Source organism: Rutilus rutilus (assembly GCF_951802725.1).
Source record: "Rutilus rutilus genome assembly, chromosome: 19".
Lineage (NCBI taxonomy): Eukaryota > Metazoa > Chordata > Actinopteri > Cypriniformes > Leuciscidae > Rutilus > Rutilus rutilus.
In genome coordinates this window covers 4,084,899-4,111,381 of record NC_140232.1, presented here as the reverse complement: position 1 = coordinate 4,111,381, position 26,483 = coordinate 4,084,899, and the positions used below count along the sequence as shown (strand labels likewise).

Genomic DNA, 26,483 nt, shown 5'->3' with positions numbered 1-26,483 from the left:
ACATCTTCAGTCGAGTGAATCCCAGCTTGCGTGTCTTGATCTCGTGTCTGCCGGTCTTTGTTCTCGTGTCTGTGAGCCTGTCCTCCATTGTTGCCCCGCGCCGAGCGCCACTTTTCCAGCCTCCATCTGGGCTCTGGGGGTTGGGTGGCTCTCTCCAAGCTTTAATTGTGTAGGTGAGGCCGATCTTAAAGTGCATCAGCTAATTGGCTGTAAATGAGTCCATCTGCTTTGATTCGGAGTTGCAGTGAGTCTGCAGTTCTCAAGGTCTTTTTATTCTTTCCAGACTATGTCTCCGCTTTTACTCCACTGGAGTCGACGTGAAATCCAGATTTGCCCTTTATGCATTTGTAAAATCAAAGAAATTATTTCTATTTTGAAGAAAGAACTTTCCTTCTCTGCTGACATCACTTGATAACGTAAACCAACAGCCGATAAAGTCCCATATTTTACTGTTAAATTATTGCAACTAACGATCAATATATTTTTGACAGCACTTATTGATAATGTTAGTTCATAAAATACAATTCTTCATTGTTTGTTCATGTTATTCAGAGTTCATTAAACGTACAGTATGTAATTTTTTTCGCCGCTAGGGGTCGCTAACCTCTTACAATAACAAAGGCGTAGTTTGATGACGCAACATTTGCTAAGAATTATGGATCTTGTCGTCAACGTCAAGCCGACCGATCTAATAATGTTTATGGATGACTGAATACATCAATGTTTTTATCATGACTGTGATATGAAGCAGGTCGGGATTGCTAAGAGACAGCTATCAGCTCCACACGCGACGCAAGTCCCGCGGATATAAAAGGAATATGGACATTTGATTCTACCGAACTACACGCAAATGCAGAATTACTACTCACAGGTCAGTTTATTAGACAAATTAAACTTGTGAGGTAACGCAGCGCTGTTTCACTTGGTCTAACATTACGCTATCACACTAAACTGCATTTAAATGTGTTGAAATTTGTGTTAGTTTGTCTGTATGAGACTAGCAGTAAGCTAGATCAACATTAGAATAACATACAGATCATATTCTAACATTTTATCATTGTTGAACTATATAACATTGATTAGTTTTATGTAAATGTGCTCACCTGTTTAATAAAGTACATGTATGAGCGGTCGAAGTCTCGGACGTAGAGCTCTCGGCATCTTGAAAACACCGCGCTGATATTGATTCTCGTTTTAGTTCTCCTTTTTTATCCAAAGTCTGCTTGCCATGGTCCATAATGGTTGAACGAAACAACAACAGCGTGCAAATAGACATTGCGAACTACACAGTTGTCCACGTCTGTCGCCTTGGTTACTATCAGAGGGCTCTGGTTACTATGGCAGTACGAGCAGAAACCAGGGAGAACGCGGATATGACGACATTGACGGCGACAAAGCGGAAATAAAGAAACGTGACGTGTCTTCGAATTAAATTACAAATTTCTCCTGGTTTGAAAGTTGTTGGAAACAGTCGGGATAATGTAAGTACACAACAAAAAAAAAATGCTATTTTTAAAGCAAAAAAGTTACATATTGTGCCTTTAAGGAATAATTGACGACAGGCCATTGAATTATTAGAAAATAATGCACACCCGAGGTGGTAATAGAGTCAATAATGGACCGGAGTCAATTATTTCGCTTATACTACGGTTAACACCTCAAAACATTGTTCAGATGTTGTATTTCAAGACATTTGTCAGGTTTTTGTCCTTAAAATGCTCTTGTGTGTATAGGACTAATTTCTTACGCATCTCATCCTAAGCCTTCGGTGATAATGCATCATTTTAGAGCCAGTGATAGCAGACTAATGCAGTTATTAGAGAGAGAGAGAGAGAGATAGAGAGAGATGTTAAGCGTGTGTGAATTACCTGAGTCTGCGTTTCTCAACAGTGTTAGGCAGCAGCGTCTTTAGTAATAGCGAAACTGTGAGTTTATCTGCTTCAAGAACAGCGCCGTTATTACATCGCTAGTGAGAAATATTTTACTATTTTACTGCTAAAATCGTAAGAGCAGCGCTGACAATGCGTTTCTGTGCGCGTGTGTGTCCGGAGCGTATGTGTGTGTGTTTGAGCGGGAGAAGAAGAGTTGTCACTTTGCGTTCGAAAATCGATTGCACAATCGATCGGACCAACCAACACAAGTTTCGAAAACGAAAATAGGGAATCGATTTTAACGGCCTTCTCACGGAGCGCGTCCAGCTCGTCACGATACGCCCGCAGCGAACGCGCGTCACACAGCAACTGCAGACTCTGACAAACACACATAACGGCAAATTATACTTCTGTCTCTTTTTACTACAAAACTGTGAATTCTGCCGGTATTCAGACAGATAACAATGCATACAGATACAGATTCGGGCTACGGTCTACAATCGCCTACGTAGGTGAAATTTGTTTGACATTTCTAACCGTAAACACAGCATGTTGAAGCCTGCAGTGATGTTGTTCACTGATGTTATGGCAGTCCACGCTTATTGTTTTTCGAGAATGTTGCACTCCTGTTTGTCATTGTGCACGAAACTTCACGCCAATAAATCATCAGGAATATTGCTGACTTGTGCGTCTTGCTGACTTGCCATCTTTAGCCTATACGTTCGTCCTAATGTCTGTTAGTTGTCCGTGGATTTGTCTATATTTGGCGTTGAAAATGGAAACACTTATGTCTCAAAAAACGAACAGGATTTTTTCACAAAAGTGACAGCCCTAGAAGAGTATGTGCTTTCCGTGTACAATAAAACATAATTTTGTGGCAAAAAAAAACCATGGAAATAATTTAGCGTTTTTATCCTATTGTTTACTATATTTATTTGCTTGGTCAGTGTCGTTGTGTGTTTTGGTTATTTTGTTGTTGTCGGCTGTAAAGACCTTTGAAATAACTGAGATCATTTGGCGAAGTGATATAGAACTGTAATGCGGTCAAAACCTGCTGGAACTACTTTATCTGTGCGTTTCCCTGAAAATAACTGCACACCTTAGAGCAAAAAATGTTGTTAGTAAATGACAAAAATAACATTAAGATTAACAACTGCTGTAGAGGTGTACATAACTAATTTTGTCGTTGTCTTAGTTGCATTCGGTCTGACTCCATTTGGCTGATTTTTCAGTCAATTCCAAATGGTTAATTTTTATTTAATGGTCATTTGTTTCAATAAACAAATGGAATAACTGGTTTCAATCTGAAATACATTGCAAAAGGTAAAATTGGCTGCGAAGTCCACTTTACATTGACTTTAAGTTCAAACTCTGCATTTAAAGACACCCTGACTCAACCTGTACTGTTACACTTTAAGACTAATATTATAGCACATAAGTAACATCATCAGCTGAAAGCACAATCAAATGAGCTAAAACATGTAATAAACAAACACTTCAGGTGTGGATGACTGGATGGACGCTCTCGGGCTGAAGGTCTGTTTCTGTCATCTTATCACCATCTAACAACCAGTGTGAGTTTCCTGTTCGCTCTCCAGCTCTTATCACTCCATCATTAGCAGATGCAGACTCTTTCACATGCGAAACCTTGAGCGTTGTGTGTGATCAGGCCCGCATTAAGAACACACTGCAAACCCGAGGACCCGCTTCATAGTTGCCTATCTCGGTGCCACAAGGTTTTCAACCACAGGAATAATGAATATTTAATTAAAAAATCGCCCAGTACTTTTTGACTAAATCACTTTTTAAACTGAAATAAGGATTAATATGCATTTAATTTATACAGTGGAGAATATGCAGTCCTATTTTACATTTGTTTACTTTATTTCTATATCTGAAAACTACTGTTAAACCTACCTGAAAAGCAAGTTTATTTCATATGCATCTTTGTTCTGTTGTATTTATGTATTTATGTTGGCCTGCTGAATGTGAAATGGGTCCAATAAACCCCTAATTACTGCTTGTTAATAGTAAGGTAGTTGATAAGTTTAGGTATTGGGTGGGTTAAAGGATGTAGAATGCAGAATAAGGCATTAATATGTGCTTTATAGGTATTAATAAACAGCCAATATCATAGTAATATGCAACTAGTTAATAGCGAGAATTGGACCCTAAACTAAAGTGTTACCATTTATTTGTATTCACTTCTTTTGCTTTTATTATCAGTCTCGTTTCTGTTTTTCTGCAGCTTCTGTCACCAACATAAACTCCTTGTGTGTGTGTATCGTTATCGTTAAATAAATGACTCATATATGGTTTTAGTCATATGGCCCAATCATAATAGAAATAAACAATTGTGATTATAATATTGACCATTTATTATGATTTTTACCGTAATCGAGCAGCCCTATAATGAAGACTATTCTTTCTGTTTTGCATTCCTTAGCAATTCGATGGCAAGAAGCTTGTGCAAGCAAACAATTGTTCTGAAAATGTTCTGTAAAACCCGGTGCCATAATAAAAAAAGGGCTTGGAGATCAATAAAAGCTTTTTCCACCTGAGGATCCCCGATTTCCCCTTAACTACCCAAACTACTGGTCCCGCTGGGCCCACAGATACAAAGGTACAGCATCAATACCTGCAATTTACCATAGCGGTGTCTTTCTTTATGTGTGTGTGTGTGTGTGTGTGTGTGTGTTATCCTGCAAGCAGACAATAATTGGGATGCCACCAGTTTGCATCAATTCTGTGCAGTAGGGGACAAACAGAGGGCCATTAAATGTGCTTCAGGATAATCAAAGAGAAACGCTCATCCTTTGTTTGGGCTGGTGCGCGTGAGTGAGCGTCGCAGAGAGATAGTTGCCGACCAAGAAAGAGCCATGAGAAAGAGCCATGTCTTTTCGTGCTCGGAGGGGATCGGACCATAAGGTGCGATCGGCGTTTTAAATGATTGGAAGATTCAGTGTAATTTCTTCCATTCAGTGTCCTGGCTTCACACTGTGAGAATAATGGAGGCCTGAGAGAGCGTCTGGATGACCGCTACCGTCCTGCTGCTACGCTGAAGTGGAGGAGACACACACACACACACACACACACACACCAATCCCCTGTTAGCTCTCCCACAGTCACCTTCAGCTCACTGTCTGTCAGCACAAGATCGTTTGCAAATTTACACTGAATAGTGAAGGTCTTATGACAAACATTCGGACTGTGTTCGAAAAAGCCTTGAAACTTTTGCTGAAATTATGCACTTTCAATAGAGTTTCTGCATGAAAGCACGCATTACTAATAATAAACTATATGGTATTTGTAGTGACAACAACAACCTCTATAAAAGTGACTTGTTTGCCCTTATGTTACCCATTATATAATGTAAGTCTAATAATAGTAACATTAACACTACATAATGTTCGAAAGCCGTGAAACTTGACTTTTGACTAAATTATGCACTTTCAACAGAGTTTTTGCATGAAGGCACATTTTAAGGAAACTGATTTCAGAAAAGCTCCCAAGACACCATGCAATCTTAAAAGTATACAAGGACATGTTTCCAATTAGTGCGTCCCAATTTGCACGATTCTAAACCATTTTATAGTATAAATAGTGTGAGTAGTGTGTGAAATTCCAACAAGAAGTAGTACACTTCAAATACCTCAATGATGCACTTCACTTTTTTGTGACAGATAAATGTTGTGGTTGCAGAATTAAACTGTATCATCTGATCATTTAAAAAAAAAAAGTTGTTCTCTTAGCTTTAAAGTAGATTAAGGTTAGCTTGACTGTAATTCAACTACTTTAAAATATGAGAGACATGTAGCTTGGCAGTCCCTTTTGAAAAAGAAGTAGTTTAGCATATTGAAAAGAGTATAACAGATATAATATGCTTTAAAAGAATATACTTTAGTAACAAGGTAAATAAATCTAAGAGTGCTTTTGACCCATCCAGTAGAAATGAAGCATCCTTATATGTAATTTCATAAATATTTCTATTCTCATTGAAATATGGTTAAAGTGTACTGACAAGCATTTATGATAAACTAAGATATACTTCAGTGTCATTTCTATTGAAACTTGTATGTCACGTGTTTGTAATTACACATTTGTATGAAGTTGCAAATGTATAATAAAAATTATAGTTAAGTACTTCACATGTGCTATATATTAGTCAACACATCAAAATAAGTGTACTTCTTCAGAGCATGACAAAAATTTATTAAAACATGATGATTTAAAATTTACTTTAAAGTAAAACTTTTAATTTGACACTTAAGTGTGTTGAGTAACATCATGAAAGTTTGCTCTCTTTAAGTACACTTTATTTTAAGTACACTTTTTTACCTTGGTTTTGTGATCCAGGGTCACATATTATCTGCAAGCAGTTTTTAATATACTTTTAAGATTAGAAGTACACTACAAGTGCACACTCAATTAAGTGCACTTCTTCTGCACAAGGGTTTCTCCTCGACGGTTTGAACACATGTAGCCAAGAGCTCTTTTTCTGTCAGATATGTATTTCATTTGCAGATGAAACAGCACATTTTAACCAGCGTCTGGCCCTCTTTTTCTACCTCCTAATGTTTTATAGATTCAGTCTCTCTTTCATTCTCATAATCTTGCTCTGAATGTGTCAATAGGAAGACTTAGCTATTGTTTGAGCCCCATCGAGGCCATTAGCCTAGCACTCCCAAACAGCTAAATTACCCTCTTTCTCTTCTCGTCTCATCCCTATTTTTACAGTAATAACACAGAGAAAATGTCCCCTCTTTTCTTCCGCTCGATGTCGTCCTCCACTTTGGGAAAGGGGCGATCGAGAGGGTGTAAAGATGAGCTGTGAGAGGCAGGGGTTTAGGCGTTTGGGGAGGAGGGAAATTGGAAGTGCCCTTGGTGCAATACAATAAAAACATCCTGTAATTTGCAGTGACTCCCTGCTCTTCTCTCTATCAAATCACACATGCTCACTCGCTCTTTTATCACTCTTTCCCTCCCTCTGTGTCATAGAAAAGATGATGTCTGCTAACCCATTTCAGAAATCACAGCAAATGGAAAAAGGTCATATGCAATAAAACAAAAAGTTATTTTAAAGAACGTGTCGGTTTGGTGTTCACGTTATGAAACAGTCGTGTCGTATATACTAAAAGCACAGGTAAAACAGAGTTAAATGTGAAAGGCATCATCTTCATTATTGCAATCTTCTATAACCTTATACCATTAAATGGTGCATATTAGTACCATAGAGTAATATGTACCCTTAAAACCTTTTAGGAGTAAATAAGGTACAAGGTGACAAGCTGTTGTGTTTGCTGAACATTTTTTAAATATGGTCTTTTCAATAGAAAACACGAGTGACTTTTGTCTCAACTGTCCACTGAACATTTTCCCAAAGCGCTGTGGGAAAAAACAGGTGGTCTGGGTTTTCCATCTCCTTTTTATTTTATTTTTTTGTTGGCAGAATTGCTTTTTTTTAGGATTGCCGGTTGTGTTCTTGAAATGATCTTTGCAGGATGTCCACTTTTTAAGCGTTCGTGATCGAGGCACGGTTCACACCAACCAATCTTTCTTGAGAAGAAAGTAACACACTTACCCGTAATTACATATCCTGCTTAGTAAGTTTCACTCACATTTTCCACCCTGATATTTTCAGAGGGTTCAAAAACTTATTTGGTAACACTTTATAAAAGTATTATTAATGCATTAATTATTCCGTGTAATGCATTCTTATGAGCAACTTTAACCACAGTCAATCACAATATTATAATGCATTTTAATTTTGGTTACAATTATTAATGAAAATATGCAATGCATTATAATGAACTTTATGATGCATTTACATAAAGGCTGCAGTAAAGTGTTACCAGTCATTGTGTTTTATTGATTCCTCCGTCAAATAAGAAGAAAGTTAGTCTTTATAGCAGAATCCAGAGCTTTGTTTGGACATGCATTGAAATAAGCGAATGATCATTTACATTCTATTGTGAATAGAGGTTTACATGAGAAATATTAATACATGCCACTTTCTTTTTCAGATTTCTAGAAACCATAATATTTGCATCAGTGTAATGCATTACAATTAAGTAACACAAGTTACATAATAGCAACGCATTACTTTTTGAAGTAAAACACATTCCCCAAAATGAATCGAAACAGTAAAATGCAAACTTTAACAACTATACTTTATGTATTTAATCTCACTTTATTAACTGTAAATTTGCATTTCCTTCAGCCTGAGGCTTATTCCTTTCACTTAAGGTGTGAAAGGGCCTTGACATTTGCCTATTTTTGTTGTTACAAGTAAACAAGCAAAAAAATTAACACTAAAAAAACACATATTGTCCAATTTACTCATTCATATTATTTGCGATCAATGCAACAAAATCGTTTCTCTTCTGAACTTGAACTCTTTTATTTCGATTACTTGTAATTCTCGTAAATGTGCAATCTACTAAATTGAACTATTGAATGTGAACCAATCTCGAAAATTATTTTTGCTGAAACTGCAGTTCCCAGCATGCTTTGCTTGAGACTTAATAAGGAGAGTAAAAATGTTGAAATGAAGTGTTATTTTTCTGTGTTTTTGAGCAGGATGAGAATAGGGGAAGACTTGATAGTGTTTATCAGTGTTTAATGTTCAATTATGTTGGAATTATTATGCGTTTAAGTTACTGTTACAGAGATGAGTGGAGCATTTGCTTAGTGTGCATGTAATTTCTGCTGTGCTCAACGAGTAATGCTTAGCACTTAACATGTTAATAGCCTACGTGCTATTGCAATTAATATTTTGTTAGCTAGTTAGTACAATTTACATTTGTAGCACAAGTGTGGGCCTAACATTTTTCTGCATGCAGTCAGTGGGCTGAGCCAGATTCAATCTAATAATGACCGGACATGCCAGTATAGTTGTGTAATAGAGTCCCGAAACTGAATTATCTCGGTTTAGAGCAGAGAAAGTACAAACATGAGGTAAAACAATGAACGATATGAGACCAATATGAGAGAAAACTAATGACACAAGGCTTAAACATGCAGAAGACCAAACCTTCCTGACTGTCCCACACTTAGCAATGAGAGCAAGCACAGGCTTTGATCTCTATCTTAGATGCTTCAGGAAATGAGCTTCGTATTAAAATCCTACATGACACACGAGCCCAGCGTTAAGCACAGCACGCTGTAAAAACAAACACACAAATCCCCCCGCGCGCGCGCGCACACACACACACACGGAAACATCTGAGCGCTCTGCACTCGACAGGAAATTAAAAACCTTTTAAAATTACCCGTAAACCATAGAGGCGCCGAAATGAGAAAATAATCACTGAATAATCACAGCGTTTTAAAGTGGACCGGTGAAGAATATGACGACGGCTGTCAATCTCTCGCGCTTGATAACTCGCGCCGCGTGCACGCGCACTCCGCAGTCCTTTCCAAAATTATTTGCAAATAAATGTCAGCACCTTTGCAAATCAAGGTCAATCATTCAAACACGGAGGGTAATCATTTTAATTAAAAGAGACTATTAAGAAAGACCATAATTAAGGACCCTTCAAAAGCATAGAATAGGCCTATCACATTGTGTTTCGTGTAATTATGCAGTTGTGTAGTAGGCTACAAGCTTATTAATGACTAGTGCACTTGGAATAATTAAGTCTAGTCTTATTAAAATAATTTAGCCTATCTACTCTGTGTGAAACTAGTAATGTGTCTACTTGAAACGCTCTGTGGGTGATATGGGCTACATGTTCAGAATATTAATGATTCATTAATTATCACCGTTTAAAATGCATTCAGTGAATAATTCACACACATGGCAGCGAGCAACCCCATCTGATGTTGTTATTTCTGAAAAGAGAATAGGCAACAACTAAAGATATTGGACTGGTTTTACAGGTCATTTATAAGAGTAACAACGCCACCTAGTGGTCAGTAAGTCTGGAGGGGGTTATTTTTCCTTTAAAACACTATCACATGCATAGGTTTGAACACACACTGAGTTGTGTTTAATTAATTGATTTAATAGTAGTTGATGAACATAAAATGAAGATGCAATTATCAAAACCAGTGACAACTGCAAACTAATCCTGTAGACTTTTAATTAATGTGTCAAGGTGAATCTTGGATAGGCCTATGAAGCATCTCAAGCTTTTTTTAATGCTATATTTAATTTATTTAAGGAAAATTGCATTCATATTTGTTATATGATGCATTGACATTCATACATTTTACTGTAATTGTGACATAATCATCATTTTTGGGACCAGTGTAGGCCTCTTTGAAGAATTCTTTTTTAGACAATTTATATTGAAGTTAACTTTTTCACACCAGCCAATTTAACTAACTTTTTAAGTTAGGCCTACCGATTGTTCAGACTTCGACCAAAACAGAAATATCAGAAATAATTTAGCCCTATTAGAAATTCGTGATTCACAGATGTACTTTGCGATTTTAATCCCGTCCGAATCTGCCAAGTCTGTGTTTTTCCCCACACAACCTCTGTAAAAATTCCAGGGCAAATTACCTGGTGTTTTCCAGGAAACTATGAGAAATCTAATCCCGTCCGAATGTCAATGCCAATGTCTGTGATTGCTGATGTTGTATTATCCTAACGCTTCTCCTCGTGTGTTTTTGACCTACCTGAGCTACCGTCTGCGCACCAATCTTCTGCATGCTTTCTTTTCGTTTAAAAATAACATATAGCCTACAATTAGCTAATAAATATTGCCAACATCGCGGAAAGTAAGACTGATACTTGTTTAGATGAAGTTTACTTAAAGGAACACGCCGACTTTTTGGGACTTTAGCTTATTCACCGTATCCCCCAGAGTTAGATAAGTCCATACATACCCTTCTCATCTCCGTGCGTGCCGTAACTCTGTCTGACGCACCCACCACTAGCCTAGCTTAGCACAAAGACTGGAGGTAAATGGCTCCAGCTAGCATACTGCTCCCAATAAGTGACAAAATAACGCCAACATTTTCCTATTTACATGTTGTGATTTGTATAGTCACAGCGTGTACAAATAACAAGGTCACATGAGACACAGCCATCTTCTAACCGTATACATACTGGGAACTATATTCTCAGAAGGCGAAGCACTGCTACTTCTGCGGAGTGATTTACTCCAACTAGGGCTTCTTGCTTCTCAGGTGCTGAGAATATAGTTCCCAGTATGTATACGGTTAGAAGACGGTCAGGAGGCTTTCGTCTAGGCACTGGAAGGTGGCAGCTCTAGTGGCGCTTTCCATAGTAGATCCCATTCAGTCGATGTCGACTACGTCAAACGTGAACAACTGAAGGAGGGAAGGGAGACGTAGTCCCTTAGCCACTATAGCTGGACCACCGCTGACTCCGAGTTGCTCTCGGCTCCTCAGCGAAAAGCAACTAGTGCGTGCATCCACTTCCGTATTTATACCTGCGCCCCGAGCCAATTCCATTGGCTCGTTCAATAGTACTTGAAGATGACAGACTCCCTAGCATGATCCCATTCAGTCGACGTCGACTACGTCTCCGTTCCCTCCTTCAGGGAACGAGGGTTGCATATGCAACCAAGGCGGTTTGCTTTCTCGAGCCGCCAGGCACTGTTGTTGTGCGAATGAGAGGCCGGAGCGCATGGCGTAACTTTGTTTTAAAAAGTGGGTGGGACATTGCTAACACAATGCTAAATCATAAATCAGATGTATGTAAATTATAAATAGTACATTGGGTTTAATTTGTCGTTTAATGAGGTCTAATATATGTTGTTAGTGGCGAGAATTTTCACGTGAAAAAATGTATGTATTTAAATGGTCCAGTGGCAGAACTTTTGCCAAGCGTGTCAGAGGTTCTGGGTTCTAATCCACACTCGAATAGTTTTTTTTTTTTTTTCTCATCAAAACCGATTATGTTTATCAGTGGTTGAATATCAAGCAGGGACACGTTTGTGTGCATTTTGTTTTGTAATTTCACCGGAACGAATAGAGAGTCTCCACAACGGATTGAAGCGCGCGTCCGAGTGAAGACTGAGCGCCAGCCACAAGAGAACACAGTATCCGCGCCACGGATTTTTATTTATTTGTATTGGTACATTCGTGCCACGAGATGTTTCAAAAGTGGTGGGGACAATATCGACCTTAGCAAAAAGTGGTGGGGACATGTCCCACCCGTCCCACCCGCAAATTACGCCTATGGCATTAAGGGTTTTTAATTAATAACCATGGTCTAATATTCAGATTTTAAACATATAGCACTAGTCCAGTCGGTGACCCTCTCTAAGCTTTGTTTTTTAATGTTAGAGGCTCCAGGTTGTTTGTAATGAAAACAGGTTTCCAAATTAAAAGCCACGTTTCACCCCTTTAAATAAATGTTCGGTAACACTTTAGAAGCTGTTCCTTCATTAATGAAGAACTACACAGGAACAAATGAGTAACACACTATTAACATTACTACTTTTAACTAACAAGAAACTCAGTTGAATGTGGTAGTTCACTATTAGCTAATCAGTAACTATTTTTTCATACCTCCCAGAGAACTATACAGGTTCATAATTAACATAAATAATGCATAATTTATAATATAAGGTAACGGTAACCCACTAGTAATGACTCAAGTGTTACTACATCCTTCTAAAGGAACTACTAATTATTTGGATCAGTATGATCTTCACTTTAGAATACTGATCCAAATAATTAGTAGTTCCTTTAGAAGGATGTAGTAACACTTGATTCATTACTAATGGGTTACTGTTACCTTATATTATGCATTATGCATTATTAATATTAATTAAAGCTGCAAGCAGCATTTATCGGGGTTCAAGCATTTAAGGCCTTTAAGCACACATGCATAAAAAGACATAAAGTTTTATTTGGCTAGCATTTAACCACTGACATCATAGATGGAAAAGACCATTTACCGCCAATACAGGCAATTTACCATATGAAATATGTTTTTTAAAGCTTTTTGACCATTATAGCAAAATTTTGCATGCTTGTTTACAATGTTATGTCACATATGCTCGCCAATTTTTGTGAAGTTCTGAGTTTTCGTTGAGGATTTATAGGCTTTCGAGTGGATTTTGCCATTTTTGATAATTATTGATCTAGAGAGTCCAGAGTATTGTCCTAGACTGGTTTGGTTCCGATCGGGTGAAAAACCTAAGACTAGTTTGCAAAAGTAGGTTTTTGACATAATCATGAATATTCAATGAACAATTTTATTGACAGCAGTGGTTCTTGAGGCAAAGTAGTTCAGGATGAGGAGATCTATCAAATGATATGCATATTGTGTGGATGTGTGTAACACCACGTGATTACAGAGGGCGTAAATCTCGTTAGCGCCAACTAGTGGCCGATTTCTTTCAAAATTCTTACAGACCTCTAGGGCCATGAGTCGAACATGCCCACCGAGTTTCGTTCCGATCGGCCTCCGTTAACCTTGTCTAATAGGTGCTCAAACTTCATTGGCCGATGGCGGCCATGCTTTTTGAGATACGCCAATGTCCTCATAGACATATATGGCACCTTGGACCAAGACACTACATACCAATTTTCAAGTCAATCGGACTAACGGTCAGGTGGTCATAGCCCTTTTTAGTTTTTTTTCATGTTATAACGCCAACTAGTGTTCAATCAGCACGATTTTTTTTTACTGTGGCCAAATATTGAGCCCGTACATATGTGTACCGAATTTAGTGAAGCTATCTCATTTGCTTCTCGGGTTATAGCCATTTTAGGAAAAGTGGCTCCGCCCACAGCGTATGTTTTGGCCCCCCTTAGCGACCGTGAATCGAAATTTCAACTTTTTTTCGATAATTATTGATATTCAGTTTACAGAGAATCTTTCTGCACTGGTTTGGTTCCGATCGGGTGAAAAACCTGGGACTAGTTCGCAAAAGTAGGTTTTGGACAAAATTCAAGATGGCAGAACGTTTTTCCTGCCGGAATCGAAATCGGATGTCTGGCTTGAGCAAAGGATCACAAGGATATAAGACACTTGAGTCTAGGACAAACCGTCTAGGAGTTATGAGCAATTTCATACTTTTGCTTGCTGTAGCACCACCTATTGGCCAAACGGGGTCATACTTTGATAGGTTCTCCCCAAATTGAGGACTACCATCTGAGCGCTATTACTCACTAATTCGTTAATCAGAGTTTCTTGTTAGTTAAAAGTAGTAATGTTAATAGTGTGTTACACATTTGTTCCTCTGTAGTTCTTCATTAATGAAGGAACAGTATTCTAAAGCGGGTTACACTTTATTACAGTGTAATTATATATTTAAGTACTGAGTAATATTAAGCAACTACATATACTTACTATAGGGCTAAGGTAGGATTAGGCTTTGGTTGAGGGTTAGTTGCATGTAATTATGCATAATTTACTGTTATTACTATGGTAAGTACATGTAACATATGTAACAAGGACACTGTCAAAGTGTTACCCTAAAGTGTTACCTATTGTTAAATTTCAATGCACATCAGCCTGATATTACTCTGAGTTTTAGATTATAGACAAACACACTGTATAGCCCAGTGGCTGATGTTCCTGCATTGAGTATTTATAGCTGTACCCGAGTCTGTCCTGGTGTCGTGTCCCGCAGGACTGTGTGTGCAATGAGCTCCTGGATCTGTTACAGACAAGGGAACTAAATATAGTCCGAGTCGGACAACAACATGTAAATCTCACAGACCATCGGCTCACTCTGGAGAATCTCCTGTTGTGATTGTCCTTCGGTCAGCTGTTAACTAATCCGAACCGTTTAGTTACGGCATGATCCAACAAGGGTGAGTCGCTGGGCCTTCGCTGCAGTGTGTGTGAATGTCAGGTTTCCTTTCACTGATGATCGGAGCAGTAATGCAATAATCTGGACGTTTAAATGAAAGGCTTCTGCTGATGGTCTAACAGTTTTTGCTAGGTTAAGATGTTTCATTTCCTTGAATGTTACGCCTGCTTATAGAAAGGTCAAATGCAACAATGGTTTCAACAATCAATCAATTTTTTTTAAATCTAGTTTAAAATACACTTGCCAAGTTCTTAGAAATGTACTCTTTGCGTTCATGTTGGCTTTGAAAATGACTTTGAAAAGATCAAACTTTAATGACTGTAAAATAGTTTAAAGTAAAAGGTAAAAAAGAATTATTGAAGAAGTCTTCAAAGTCTTGAAAAATATATTTTTTACACCTACAATGCATGCATATGTCCTTTAAAGATTTTTAAATATAATTTCGCACAATTCTTCTGGCAGGATCATTTTATTTAGCAAAATATCTGATGCGTACAGGTCGGACTCACTCACCATTATATGTTTGGTCTGTAACGCGAGTACTCTCATGTATTGCCGCAGGACAGCAAATGCGAGTAAATTCTGTCATCTTGGCAGGACTGTGATATGAAGAGTGTGCAAAGTAACATATTTGAGCAACTTTGTGAAAGTGAACAGCACATAACAGGCACAATACCGGTATAAACATGAATGTCTATCAACACTAATGTTTTAAACACTATTAACTTTTACATTTGTGCAGTAAAATTAACTTCAGAAAAGATCTACATTTATCATTTTCATTCATGGAGATAACATGGGAAATTTGCCATGCTTTAGTGGAGGATTTCTGTGACCGGGTGGAAAACAAACACTTTTAACATGTGAAAATGACATGAAATGACCACTATAACCAGTAGATGGCAGCAGAGGACCACTCATGAGCTCAAATGCCATTTCCACTCCCTTTCATAGTTCTTTTCGCGTGTTTTGCTTTTGGATTTATTATAAAATTAATATTATGACAATTTTTTTGCAATTTTGTAAAGTATAGCATGAGTAGGTGGTCACAAAGTTTCAAGTCATTTAGATAAAAGAAATTTCATAAAATAAATAAATAAACCCAGATTTTACAGTGGACGGGAAACCGCATCATATTATGTAAACTGCATTTATGACAAAGAACTACACAGATATCATAATCTATCAATAAATGCACACACATTGTCCTCTGCTTCTGGCTTAAAAATGTAGTCAAAGAAGAGAGTAAAAGTTGTAAATATATTTGATACTCAGTAAAACTACAAAGTAGCCAAAAAGAAACTTAAGTACAGTAACTAATTACATTTACTCCAATGGACTGAAGGCCAAACCGGTCAAGGCCTAAAAGATTGAGAATCACTGACATGAGGTTTAATCTGAAGCATCTGATCTTGAATTTTCTTTTTATTCCCAAGAACCTGGATAATCCAAACAGGCCGTTTATGTAGACGATCAACGGAAAGTCTGACGTCTGACATGAGTGTGTGCTGAAGAGAGACGCTGTTGGACATTGACCTTGACTGTTATAATCTGAAGTGATGGTCTTGTCGGACAGCGCAGTGATCGGCCGAGGCCTGAACAGTCCTGACCCTCTGGTGCGCGAGGCCTATTTGATGGCGTACGACTACATCAACTATATGACGGTGAAACCCGGCGTCCCGTTGGGTCCGGCCCCGTCCCGAGCCTCGGCCGCGCTGAGACACGCTGGAGACGAGCTGATCAATCGCTTCCCGATCTTCTTTCGGCGCTGGCCTCGTGTTTTCCAGGACGTTACGGAGCGAACGGCCTGCGCGACCCTGGTGTCGATCCTGGACGAGCACTTCGCCCCCTCTCGACGCCGGGAGCTGGCCTGGAGCGCAGTGCTGTCCGTGTTCGTTCTGGCGGGACAGCTGGCTCTGCACTGCCAGGAGAGGGGCATGTCTGCGGTCCTGCCCCAGATCCAGGAGTGTGTGGGCAGTTACGTAGAGAGAGTCGTCTGCCCCGAGATCAGGGACCGAGGAGGATGGGTAAGTGTCGAGGAGCAAAGATCTTCTCTTCTCGTTAAAGGTGCTGGATGTAACTTTTTCACTCTACTAAAGCATAAAAATACCTTAAAATGTTTGCATATATTGAGGAAACATGCTAAGTTCACATACTCGTTTCTCTGAAAAGCACTTCTACAGCCAGTTATTTTACTTTGAAATGTGCGTTTCCAGGCTGGAATGTGTGTTATTGTTTTGGTCTGTGATACTGCACGTTGGCAATTTTCATTGTCCATTGCGCTGGTTCCTGTTGCGTGTGCTCAAACTGGCGACCTGTGTGAGCGCCGTCGAGTCTGAGGAGGCGGGGGAAACGACGATCTCCGATATTTTGAATTGGACTGCAGTACCTATTTCGACCACTAGTTGTCATTCTTACAGACTGCACCTTTAAGCATCAGGACCAAACGGCAACCTTCTGTTCTCTCTCTTGAATCCAACACCCTCATCCTTCCCCCAAAAAATTGAGTGTTCATCGGAGGGGTCCAAGACCCCATGACTTTTGTCGCACTTGAACCAAAAAACACAAAAAAAAATTAATGGATTCGAGGAGTATTGTGGTTGAAATTTTAAAAAGTAACAAACCCTTGTGGGTCAATTTGCCCCCTTAGGAATGAATGGAATGCGAGGAATGCTTCAGTACATAGAAAAACCAACAAATGCTCAAAATTCTAACTAAAAATGCTAAAACTTTACCAAAAAAACTATTTTATAATGTCTACATGTGTGTCTGAAGGCTGAAGAACTGACTTTAGGACCCAGCAGAACACCTCGTTCCTCCATATAGAGCTGTAAGATCTAGTGGCAAGAGTCATGAAATATCATGTTATATTATTTTTTTTGCACAAGAGGTCGGCAAAGACACCCAATGTAAGATATTTTGAGCTGAATTAAAAGGTTTATGAATGAAATTGTGAGTTAAATGGAATAGAAAAAAATAAATCAAACATATTATAAAAATGAAATAAAATAAGTTTTCTGGACAAAAAAAAGCCCGAAACCCGGGCTTCGGGTCATTGACCCGCGAAGGGAAGGATTAGTTACAGAATGCGAGGGAAAGTGCAATTCATCGATAGGCTGCAGAAGAGAGTCAATCCCATAGACCTCCATGTTAAAATGCCCAACTTTACAGCAGAACAAAATATGTTTACAGCCTGGTGCAAAAAGTGGTTTTGGTCTATATTACTAATTTTGCCCTTCATGACAACTGTGAGGGGGGTGAATATTTTTATTCTAAATAAATGGTGAAATTATAACAGCATTTTTTCATTCTAAATTAAAATCAGAATTATTACAATATCTGACACTTCAGTATAAATAGAAAAACCTAATGCTAAAAATGCTAAAACTTTCCCAAAAATGATTTTATAATGTCTAAATATATACCTGAATGCATACTGAGGAAAAAACAGAAGAAAAAAAAAAACAGCTCATTTGCTCCATATAGAGCTATAAGGCCATCTAGTGGCAAGAGTCATGAAATATCATATTATATAATTTTTCTCTCACAAGAGGTCGGCAGAGACACACAATGTGGGACTTTTTGTGCTTTTTAAACAAGTTTCTGCAGGTATTGGGGTTATTTTGTATCGAAGTTGAAAGAACGTGAAGAATGTGCTTAAATTATATTATATTATTAAATTATTGATAAAATATAGTAATTTAGATGTAAATAAAATAAAAATAAAAAACACAAAAAATCTCCCAAAAAAAATGCATTAAAAAAACTAGAATAAATATTATCAAAATGAAATGATATAAGCATTCTGGAGAGAAAAATGCCGCCGCAAATAATACGTATAATTTTAGGGCTTCGGGTCATTTCGACACTTGAGGGAAGGGAACGCTACAGCTACATTTGAAAAAAATGTAAAAAATTCCAAATGTAGCTGTAGCGTTCCCTTCCCTCAAGTGTCGAAATGACCCGAAGCCCTAAAATTATACGTATTATTTGTGGCGGCATTTTTCTCTCCAGAATGCTTATATCATTTCATTTTGATAATATTTATTCTAGTTTTTTTAATGCATTTTTTTTGGGAGATTTTTTGTGTTTTTTATTTTTATTTTATTTACATCTAAATTACTATATTTTATCAATAATTTAAAAAAAAAAATTTTATTATTAGCAGAGAAAATATGAAAAAACAACAAATCAAAGTTTAATATGGCAGCTGTAGGAGCAATTTGCATCATTGGTAACTGTCTTTTCCCTCTAGGACGTGTATGCCAGGGCCGGCCCTGACCAATTTGCTGCCCTAGGCAAGATTTTACCTGGCGCCCCATGCATCAACACTCATAATAAATCATCATATTAGAATGATTTCTAAAGGATCATGTGATAGACCGGATGTCACATGTGACACTGAAGAATGGAGTAATGATGCTGAAAATTCAGCTTTGCATCACAGAAATAAATGATCATTTAAAGTATAATAAATTGAAAACAAATTATTTTAAGTTGTAATAATGTATCACAATATTTAAAAAAAATTCTGTATTTTTGATCAAATAAATGCAGGCTTGATGAGCAGAAGAAACTTCTTTCAAAAACATTAAAAATAGTAATGTTTCCAAACTTTTGGCCTGTACTGTATCCCCCCAAAAACTGCACAACTGTAGAGTAAAACATTAATAAAAAAAGTGATAATAAAAAATGCGTCTTAAAACTGACATGATTGTACAAAATCACAGTCTGGGGACTCAGAACTCAGAACAGCTGCTAACATTAAGTTTAAGGTACAAAAAACTGCCATGAAATTATAGTATCTTACTCCTATGCAATAAATTGTTCATTCACTACATCTCTTTACCTCTGTCTTTATCCTCTTCTCTTCTTTTTGGCACTGTATCTATCGCAGACTATGATCATTTATAATGTGTCATGTAAATTCGGCCTTCCGTCACAATCAGGAAACTTTCACCGTGTCTAGAACTGGCGCGAGCTGCCAGGCCCGTTTCTACGAGCTGTGTGTTTAGCAGTGCTGTCCACATTGGATGCGGCGTCGGGCACGCTACAAAACAAATTACCAACAACTGATCGCGCGCGCGCTCTGTTTCTGACGCACTTCAAGCACTCGATGGGCGGGGGAAGATTGAAGAGCCGGAATTTTTTTTTTTTTTTTTTTTTTTTTTTTTGCTTTATTTGGTAGTATTTCGAATTAATGGTTTTAAAATAGTAGCCTATTATAAAAAAAAAAAAAAAAAAAAAAAAAAAATTCACTCGTTCACTCATTCTGGCGCCCCTATGGATGCGTGGCGCCCTTAGCATTTGCCTATACCGCCTATGCCGCGGGCCGGCCCTGGTGTATGCACTAGGTGAACCAAATAAACAATAATAATGCCATGATTTGAGCAAAACAAGCATGATTTATCTAGTCAGAAATTCATGGCTTTTCAATGCTTCCCTCATGTGACATATTTTATGATCATGTTTATTCTATTTATTTATTATCTCCATCATATGCATTGAGTAACTGAAACATTTGTCAGTTTATTTATTAGAAAATATTTAGTGCTGTAGTAAACTGCACTTAAAAAAAAAAAAAAACATTTTATTCACCTGAATTTTAAGGTAAGAGTGGGAGCTCTTTTAACTTGAATGTACACGTGGGAGGATTCAGCTGTTATTTTAGGGTTAGGGTTATGTTTTGTTGTTGTTGTTGTTGTTGTTTTTTTTTTTTTTTTTTTTAATAATATTGTTATTACATATCTAACTTTGTGTTTTGCTCTCAGTCAGGTTTTATCACTCGTTTTGGCGAGAAGCAGAATCTTGAAGACCAGGTAAAGCGGGCTTGCTGCTGGTCTCTGCTCTTGCTGTGTGTTGGGATCGTATCCTACTTTGTATGGACGAAAAGGAAAACTTAGACAACAGCGCCATCTGCTGAGAAACTGTAATAAACACACTCGTGATTCGCTTGGTTGTGGTAAGCATAGGTTTGTATACGTAGATGCCGCTCCAGTCCAGACACGTCGGCGCGCCCGCCATCTTGCAACGGTCAGCGTGTCGTCACTCACTGTAGGCTAATCAATGATGCCACAACATTGCACATGTTTGATTTCAATTTTAAATTCCTGAAGGAAAGAAATGAGATAACCTTTTAAAAGTGATAATGTGTTGGTTTGTGTTTTAAATGTATTACCTTAATAGCCTACTACATGTTTTTACTATGGTACTTTTAATGTGTTTACTTTTACTATGGTAACTTGTTAATGTTGTGTTAGCTAATGCATTTGTCTTGTTGCATTGTGTTAGTTTAGCAAAATCATCTGCTGAAGTCTATTTAATATATAGATATGCCGATCGACTGTCCTGCACACTTCATCTCTAACCCTAATCAAACACACCTGTCTTTAATTTTCAAGCGCTAATGAAGACCTTAATTGGTTGCTTCAGGTGTGTTTGAGCAGGGTTGGAGATGAAGTGTGCAGGACAGTCGATCGGCAGGAGCAGGATTGGGCACCCCTGGAACACATACGTCTAACTAGGGTTGCAGACACTCAGTAAACATGCTCTCGAACGTTCACAGGCCGGTTTTGACCGTTCCAATATGGCGGAAACGGCCGCTAATCATCAATGTATATATGGTGGTAAGATCATAACATAATTATTTAAGTATTACTAGTTTTAAAGCTATAAACTCAAATTGTTATATAATGCCGTATAAGTAACTGCGAAGAATAAACCTTCATTTTTAAATCAAGTTTCTAGTGAGAACAGCTAATTGTATACAGCCGTGTCCAATTATGACTTAATATTATGTTTAATCTTTTTGCTGTAAGCCTACATGACTGAAACGTTTCTCATACCTCCCATTGATATTAAAGGGTTTGCTCAATCTCCTAAATTGGTTACCTGCATTCTTCAGAATATCTTCTTTTGTGTTCATAAAGTCGTTCATACAGGAAGATGAGTAAATTATACTATATTCAACGTTTCTGGTCACTACACAACTAAACCAGTTGTGTTATTAGTTTTGATAACCTAACACTTGTATCATGAACTAAGAAAAGGCATGCACTTTTCTATATCCATAAACGATTCTAATAGAACCTTTTCACTGTTAATTAAAACGCATTAATATGTATTAATAAATATGGTAAAACACTGTTCATTTCTATTTCATGTTAGTAACTGCAAGGTTAACATGTAGAACCATGGGTTTAACATTCTCCTAATCATGTAAGAAGGATTATAAAACTTGTGACTGGTAACGTAAATATACTTTGGCATGATAATGTTGTTGTTAATGTTAACTCAACCAGTGATGTCTGGAGGCAAACTCGACAGGTTTGACAAGGATCTGTGACCAGTAAAGAATAAGGATGGGTTCTGTTGAGTGCAAACTAAGTAAATAAAGAGGAAGACATCTTAACGGAAGAAAAAGCCTTTTAATGACGTGTACAAACATTTGAAGTGGATCAAAAAAGGTAATCAAAGTTGTCCTAAGACAAGAACGGGTGTTGTTGTAATTCATATATATCTTTGATGAAAGGGTTCGATCCACTTCAAATGTTGACTGCTGCAATTAAATAAAGAGGAAGACATCTTAACAGAAGAAAAGGCCTTTTAATGACATCTGTACAAACAAGAGACAAGAACAAAAGAAGAAAACTGAATTTTTTTTCCTTGTACGAGAGCAAAATGATACATCTTGGAAAACGACATGTATATTAAGAGAGATCTAAGCCAGCTCTTCCTCTCCCTCCTCCTCAAACTCGCCCTCCTCTTCCGCGGTGGCGTCCTGATACTGCTGATACTCGGACACCAGGTCGTTCATGTTGCTCTCGGCCTCGGTGAACTCCATCTCATCCATGCCTTCTCCTGTGTACCAGTGGAGGAAAGCTTTGCGCCGGAACATGGCGGTGAACTGCTCGGAAATGCGCTTGAAGAGCTCCTGGATGGCAGTGCTGTTCCCGATGAAGGTGGCGGCCATTTTGAGCCCGCGCGGCGGGATGTCGCAAACGGCGGTTTTGACGTTGTTCGGGATCCATTCGACGAAGTAGCTGCTGTTCTTGTTCTGAACGTTGAGCATCTGCTCGTCGACCTCCTTCATGGACATGCGGCCACGGAAGATAGCGGCGACTGTGAGGTAGCGTCCGTGGCGTGGGTCGCAAGCCGCCATCATGTTCTTGGCGTCGAACATTTGCTGAGTGAGCTCTGGTACGGTCAGGGAACGGTACTGTTGGCTTCCCCTGCTGGTGAGAGGAGCGAAGCCGGGCATGAAGAAGTGGAGGCGAGGGAAAGGCACCATGTTCACGGCTAGCTTGCGCAGATCGGCGTTTAGCTGGCCGGGGAAACGCAGGCAGGTGGTGACGCCGCTCATAGTAGCGGACACGAGATGGTTCAGATCGCCGTATGAAGGAGTGGTGAGTTTAAGCGTGCGGAAGCAGATGTCGTACAACGCTTCGTTGTCGATACAATAGGTCTCGTCTGTGTTCTCAACCAGTTGATGCACAGAGAGTGTGGCGTTGTAGGGCTCCACCACGGTGTCGGACACTTTAGGCGAGGGCACTACGCTGAAGGTGTTCATGATGCGGTCGGGATACTCCTCGCGGATCTTGCTGATGAGGAGTGTTCCCATTCCGGAGCCGGTTCCTCCACCCAGAGAGTGTGTGAGCTGGAAGCCCTGCAGGCAGTCGCAGCTTTCGGCTTCTTTACGAACCACGTCCAGGACAGAGTCCACCAGCTCCGCTCCCTCCGTGTAGTGGCCTTTAGCCCAGTTGTTTCCAGCACCACTCTGACCTGTAAAAAATATTTAAAACATCCTCATTTTGAACAAATATATGGCATTTCGTTTAATTAATAACTAGTGTTGTCAAAAATATCGATATTTTGATATATATCGATACTGAAATATCGGAAACGGCCCTAATACTCTTTTTCTGCAGTACTGATACACTATCTCTTCTCTACGACAGCGAATTGACACACACCCGCCTCCTGTCACTCACTCGTCTTATTCGCTCTGGTTGAATAGTGCTTGTATTGCGCATAATTTCACCACTTCATTTGCGCGCACCACTGATCTATAGAAGTTGCAGTTGCATAAAGCCACTTTTTTTTCATGTCTTATTGCAATTAAATGGTCAAATGCATACAAAAATGTTGAAACCCCCGTCTTGCAGAGTATTTAGGTGAACAGTCAGTTTTGGAACGTAAATAGTTGAGATAAAACGGATGTTGTGTAACAGTATATTGGATCTTGACGTGACTGCATCCTAATAAACCCGCTGCAGTCTGTCATGTTAATTAAAGAACAAAAGACCAAGAGAAAACTTGTTTTGTAACATTAATTGTAAGCATTAATCTGTATTTAATTTTTAAAAATGAAAACAATCCAGTGTTATTGTACATTTGATTAATTTAGTATTCAGTTAAGAAATGCTACACAAATTAGTGTTAGGAAACCCGAAAAACTTAAAGCCATGTTTATTTCATTTGTCTCTTCATTCTATTGTATTTATACGTGTTATCATTTGCAATTTGGGGGGAGGGGGTCAATTTAGTTCAACGATTCACCTCCCTGTTCAGTGTGTAAGCTATCACAACAAAATTACAAAAAAAAAAAGTCATTGTGTTTATTCTGGTGTCTCTATTGTCCTGTTCATTGGGTTTCCAGCACCAAGTCAAAGCCTATTCATTTACACACACAATGTAACACCAAATTTAGCATTTTAATCAACCCAAATTCCCCAAAAAACTGTGGTATCGAAAAATGGTATGAAATATTGATATTTTTTCAAGGTATCATACCGAAGTTGGAAATTCCAGTATAGTGACAACACTATCAATAACAATACCCACCAAAAACAAAGTTGTCTGGCCTGAAGACCTGGCCGAAGGGTCCGGACCTCACGGAGTCCATGGTTCCAGGCTCCAAATCCACCAACACAGCACGGGGCACGTATTTGCCTCCTAAAACATGATGAAACACAGGGTTAATATGGCTTAATACATTAAAAATACAAAACTATTTTACCATAATATGTTTCCCATAATAAAAAAATGATAATGTGCACCCTCTCTTAGTAGTATTGATATGTGGACGTACCTGATGCCTCATTGTAATAGACATTGATCCTGTCGAGCTGGAGGTCGCTGTCACCATGATATGTGCCGGTGGGATCAATACCATGCTCATCACTGATAACCTCCCAGAACTACAGGATATAATAAACAATATAATTAGTGACTTGAGTAGATTGTGCTTAAAACTACAGGCCACAATTAACAACGATGTTATCAGTAATCCATGCCAGATTTAAAATCAACAATGTTTTTGTATATTGTGGACTGAAATAGACCTTATTCAGAGCGGCGTTATGACATGTATGAAAGAGAGGCTGTGAGGGATAGACTTAGTGTTTTCAATGGTATTTGCTGTAAACCTAATAAAGCTCGTAGATCACTTATACATTTTCAAAACTACATTTTTTTCAACAGAAATTTCTCGGAAAGATATGTTTTGTCGTGTTTTATAAGCAGAACAATTAAAAAAAAAACATTAAATAACAGACTGAAGAGATGTCTATCCCTCACAGCCTCGGTTTCATCCCCGTTACATGTTAAAGATGGCGCTGTTGTGAATAAAGTCTTTCTTTCTTTAAACCTATGCTTTTCAAATATTCACCGAGTGGGCTTAACAAAAGCAGCCAACTGTTCACAAACTCCCACGCATATTTCGTATTAACATGCTTTTAGGCCTCATACGGTGTATACAAAATTGTTACATATAAAGCGCTTTTATGTATTTTAATTTCGGTTAAAATGTGTTACAACGTCACTAACAAATGATCTTCTTTGAATTCCTCCCGCGCAAAACTCGCGCGCGCGCCACGCGCACCGGTTGGCTGAAATCCATTTCCGGTGCGCTCATACCCTAATCGATTTTTTGGGCGTCTACATTTCGGAAATAAATAAATAAATAAATAAATATCCGAATTAACAGGCCGGTGCTATTCTATTTTTGTTTTTGTAATATTTAGTGCGATTATTTCCTTAAAAAATCTGGGATATGGCTATATTTAGACTGCGCTTACACGTTCACTTCCTTTTGTCGCACTGCAGTGAATCTCACAAAGGGAAGATCCCAGACAGACACCGGCGAGACGAAGAATTGACATGGAATTTTTTTTATTTATATACATTTTGGCCAACTGCTAAAATACATAATCTTTGAAAATCTTTTAATCGTTTCAATCTAACCAAATAAACCCGAACGAGGAAGCACATGTATGACCTAGATTTCATTCAAACGAGATCAGAGTAGTTTGGACTTTTGGACTGTGAACAATACGGCACATTAGAGAAAATATTAATTATTCGATTTTTTTTATTTTATTTATTATTAATACATATTCTATTCTATAAACACTAATACCAAATATTAAACCAACAACAACTGCAAATGTCGATTAAAAAAATCTAATAATAATAATAAAAAAAATGAAAAATGAAAAAAACAAACCTTGGCTCCAATCTGGTTACCGCACTGTCCGGCTTGAAGATGCACGATTTCCCTCATTTTGACTCTTGGGTAATAAGATTTCAGAAGGCAACTAACCTTTTTCTTTCTTCAACTGGTTGAGAAAAGACACTTCCCCCATATAAATAGACTCCTCAAGCCCCGCCCCCCGGACACACAAGGTTAGTATGTATCAGAACACCATTAGCTGTCTGTCTAAAGCCCGCCCACAACTATCATTCTATCCAATCACAGTAGAGACAGAGAATGCTGATTAGCCCTAAACGACTGTCAATCAAATTTGATGTTAACGTGTGATTTTCTGCGGCAGCACTGTGTTGTATATTAAAAAAAAAACGAAAG

General features: G+C 38.3%; 2 protein-coding genes across 4 annotated transcripts; one reads left to right on the top strand and one right to left on the bottom strand.

The window, feature by feature from the left end:
* Positions 1 to 14,406: 14,406 nt before the first annotated feature.
* On the top strand, positions 14,407 to 21,761 carry bcl2l16 (BCL2 like 16). Of its 3 annotated transcripts, none has more exons than XM_084389548.1 (4): positions 14,421 to 14,618; positions 16,054 to 16,644; positions 20,389 to 20,930; positions 21,085 to 21,497. In XM_084389548.1, the coding sequence occupies exons 2-3, from the start codon at positions 16,177 to 16,179 to the stop codon at positions 20,518 to 20,520; spliced, it is 600 nt and encodes a 199-aa protein (XP_084245674.1). In that variant the 5' UTR covers positions 14,421 to 14,618; positions 16,054 to 16,176; the 3' UTR covers positions 20,521 to 20,930; positions 21,085 to 21,497. The 3 variants fall into 3 exon arrangements, with proteins under 3 accessions (XP_084245673.1, XP_084245674.1, XP_084245675.1); XM_084389549.1 differs by having other exon boundaries at positions 14,486 to 14,618; positions 21,090 to 21,761; XM_084389547.1 differs by lacking the exons at positions 20,389 to 20,930; positions 21,085 to 21,497 and having other exon boundaries at positions 14,407 to 14,618; positions 16,054 to 17,587.
* Positions 21,762 to 22,202: 441 nt separating this feature from the next.
* Positions 22,203 to 26,279, bottom strand: tubb2b (tubulin, beta 2b). The gene is made up of 4 exons (XM_084389546.1): positions 26,124 to 26,279; positions 24,708 to 24,816; positions 24,461 to 24,571; positions 22,203 to 23,398 (listed from the first exon to the last, which is right to left on the bottom strand). Exons 1-4 carry the CDS (start codon positions 26,178 to 26,180, stop codon positions 22,338 to 22,340), a joined length of 1,338 nt encoding a protein of 445 aa, XP_084245672.1. The 5' UTR covers positions 26,181 to 26,279; the 3' UTR covers positions 22,203 to 22,337.
* Between the last annotated feature and the right edge of the window lie 204 nt (positions 26,280 to 26,483).

What these genes read in the sequence shown, in the direction of transcription:
- bcl2l16 (XM_084389547.1), top strand. Translation starts at nt 16,177, where the DNA reads ATGGTCTTGTCGGACAGCGCAGTGATCGGCCGAGGCCTGAACAGTCCT.
- tubb2b (XM_084389546.1), bottom strand. Translation starts at nt 26,180, where the DNA reads ATGAGGGAAATCGTGCATCTTCAAGCCGGACAGTGCGGTAACCAGATT. An exon ending in GTAACCAGATTGGAGCCAAG is followed by an intron (nt 24,817 to 26,123) that starts GTTTGTTTTTTT and finishes TATATCCTGTAG; the next exon opens with TTCTGGGAGGTTATCAGTGA. An exon ending in GCCAGACAACTTTGTTTTTG is followed by an intron (nt 23,399 to 24,460) that starts GTGGGTATTGTT and finishes TATTTTTTACAG; the next exon opens with GTCAGAGTGGTGCTGGAAAC.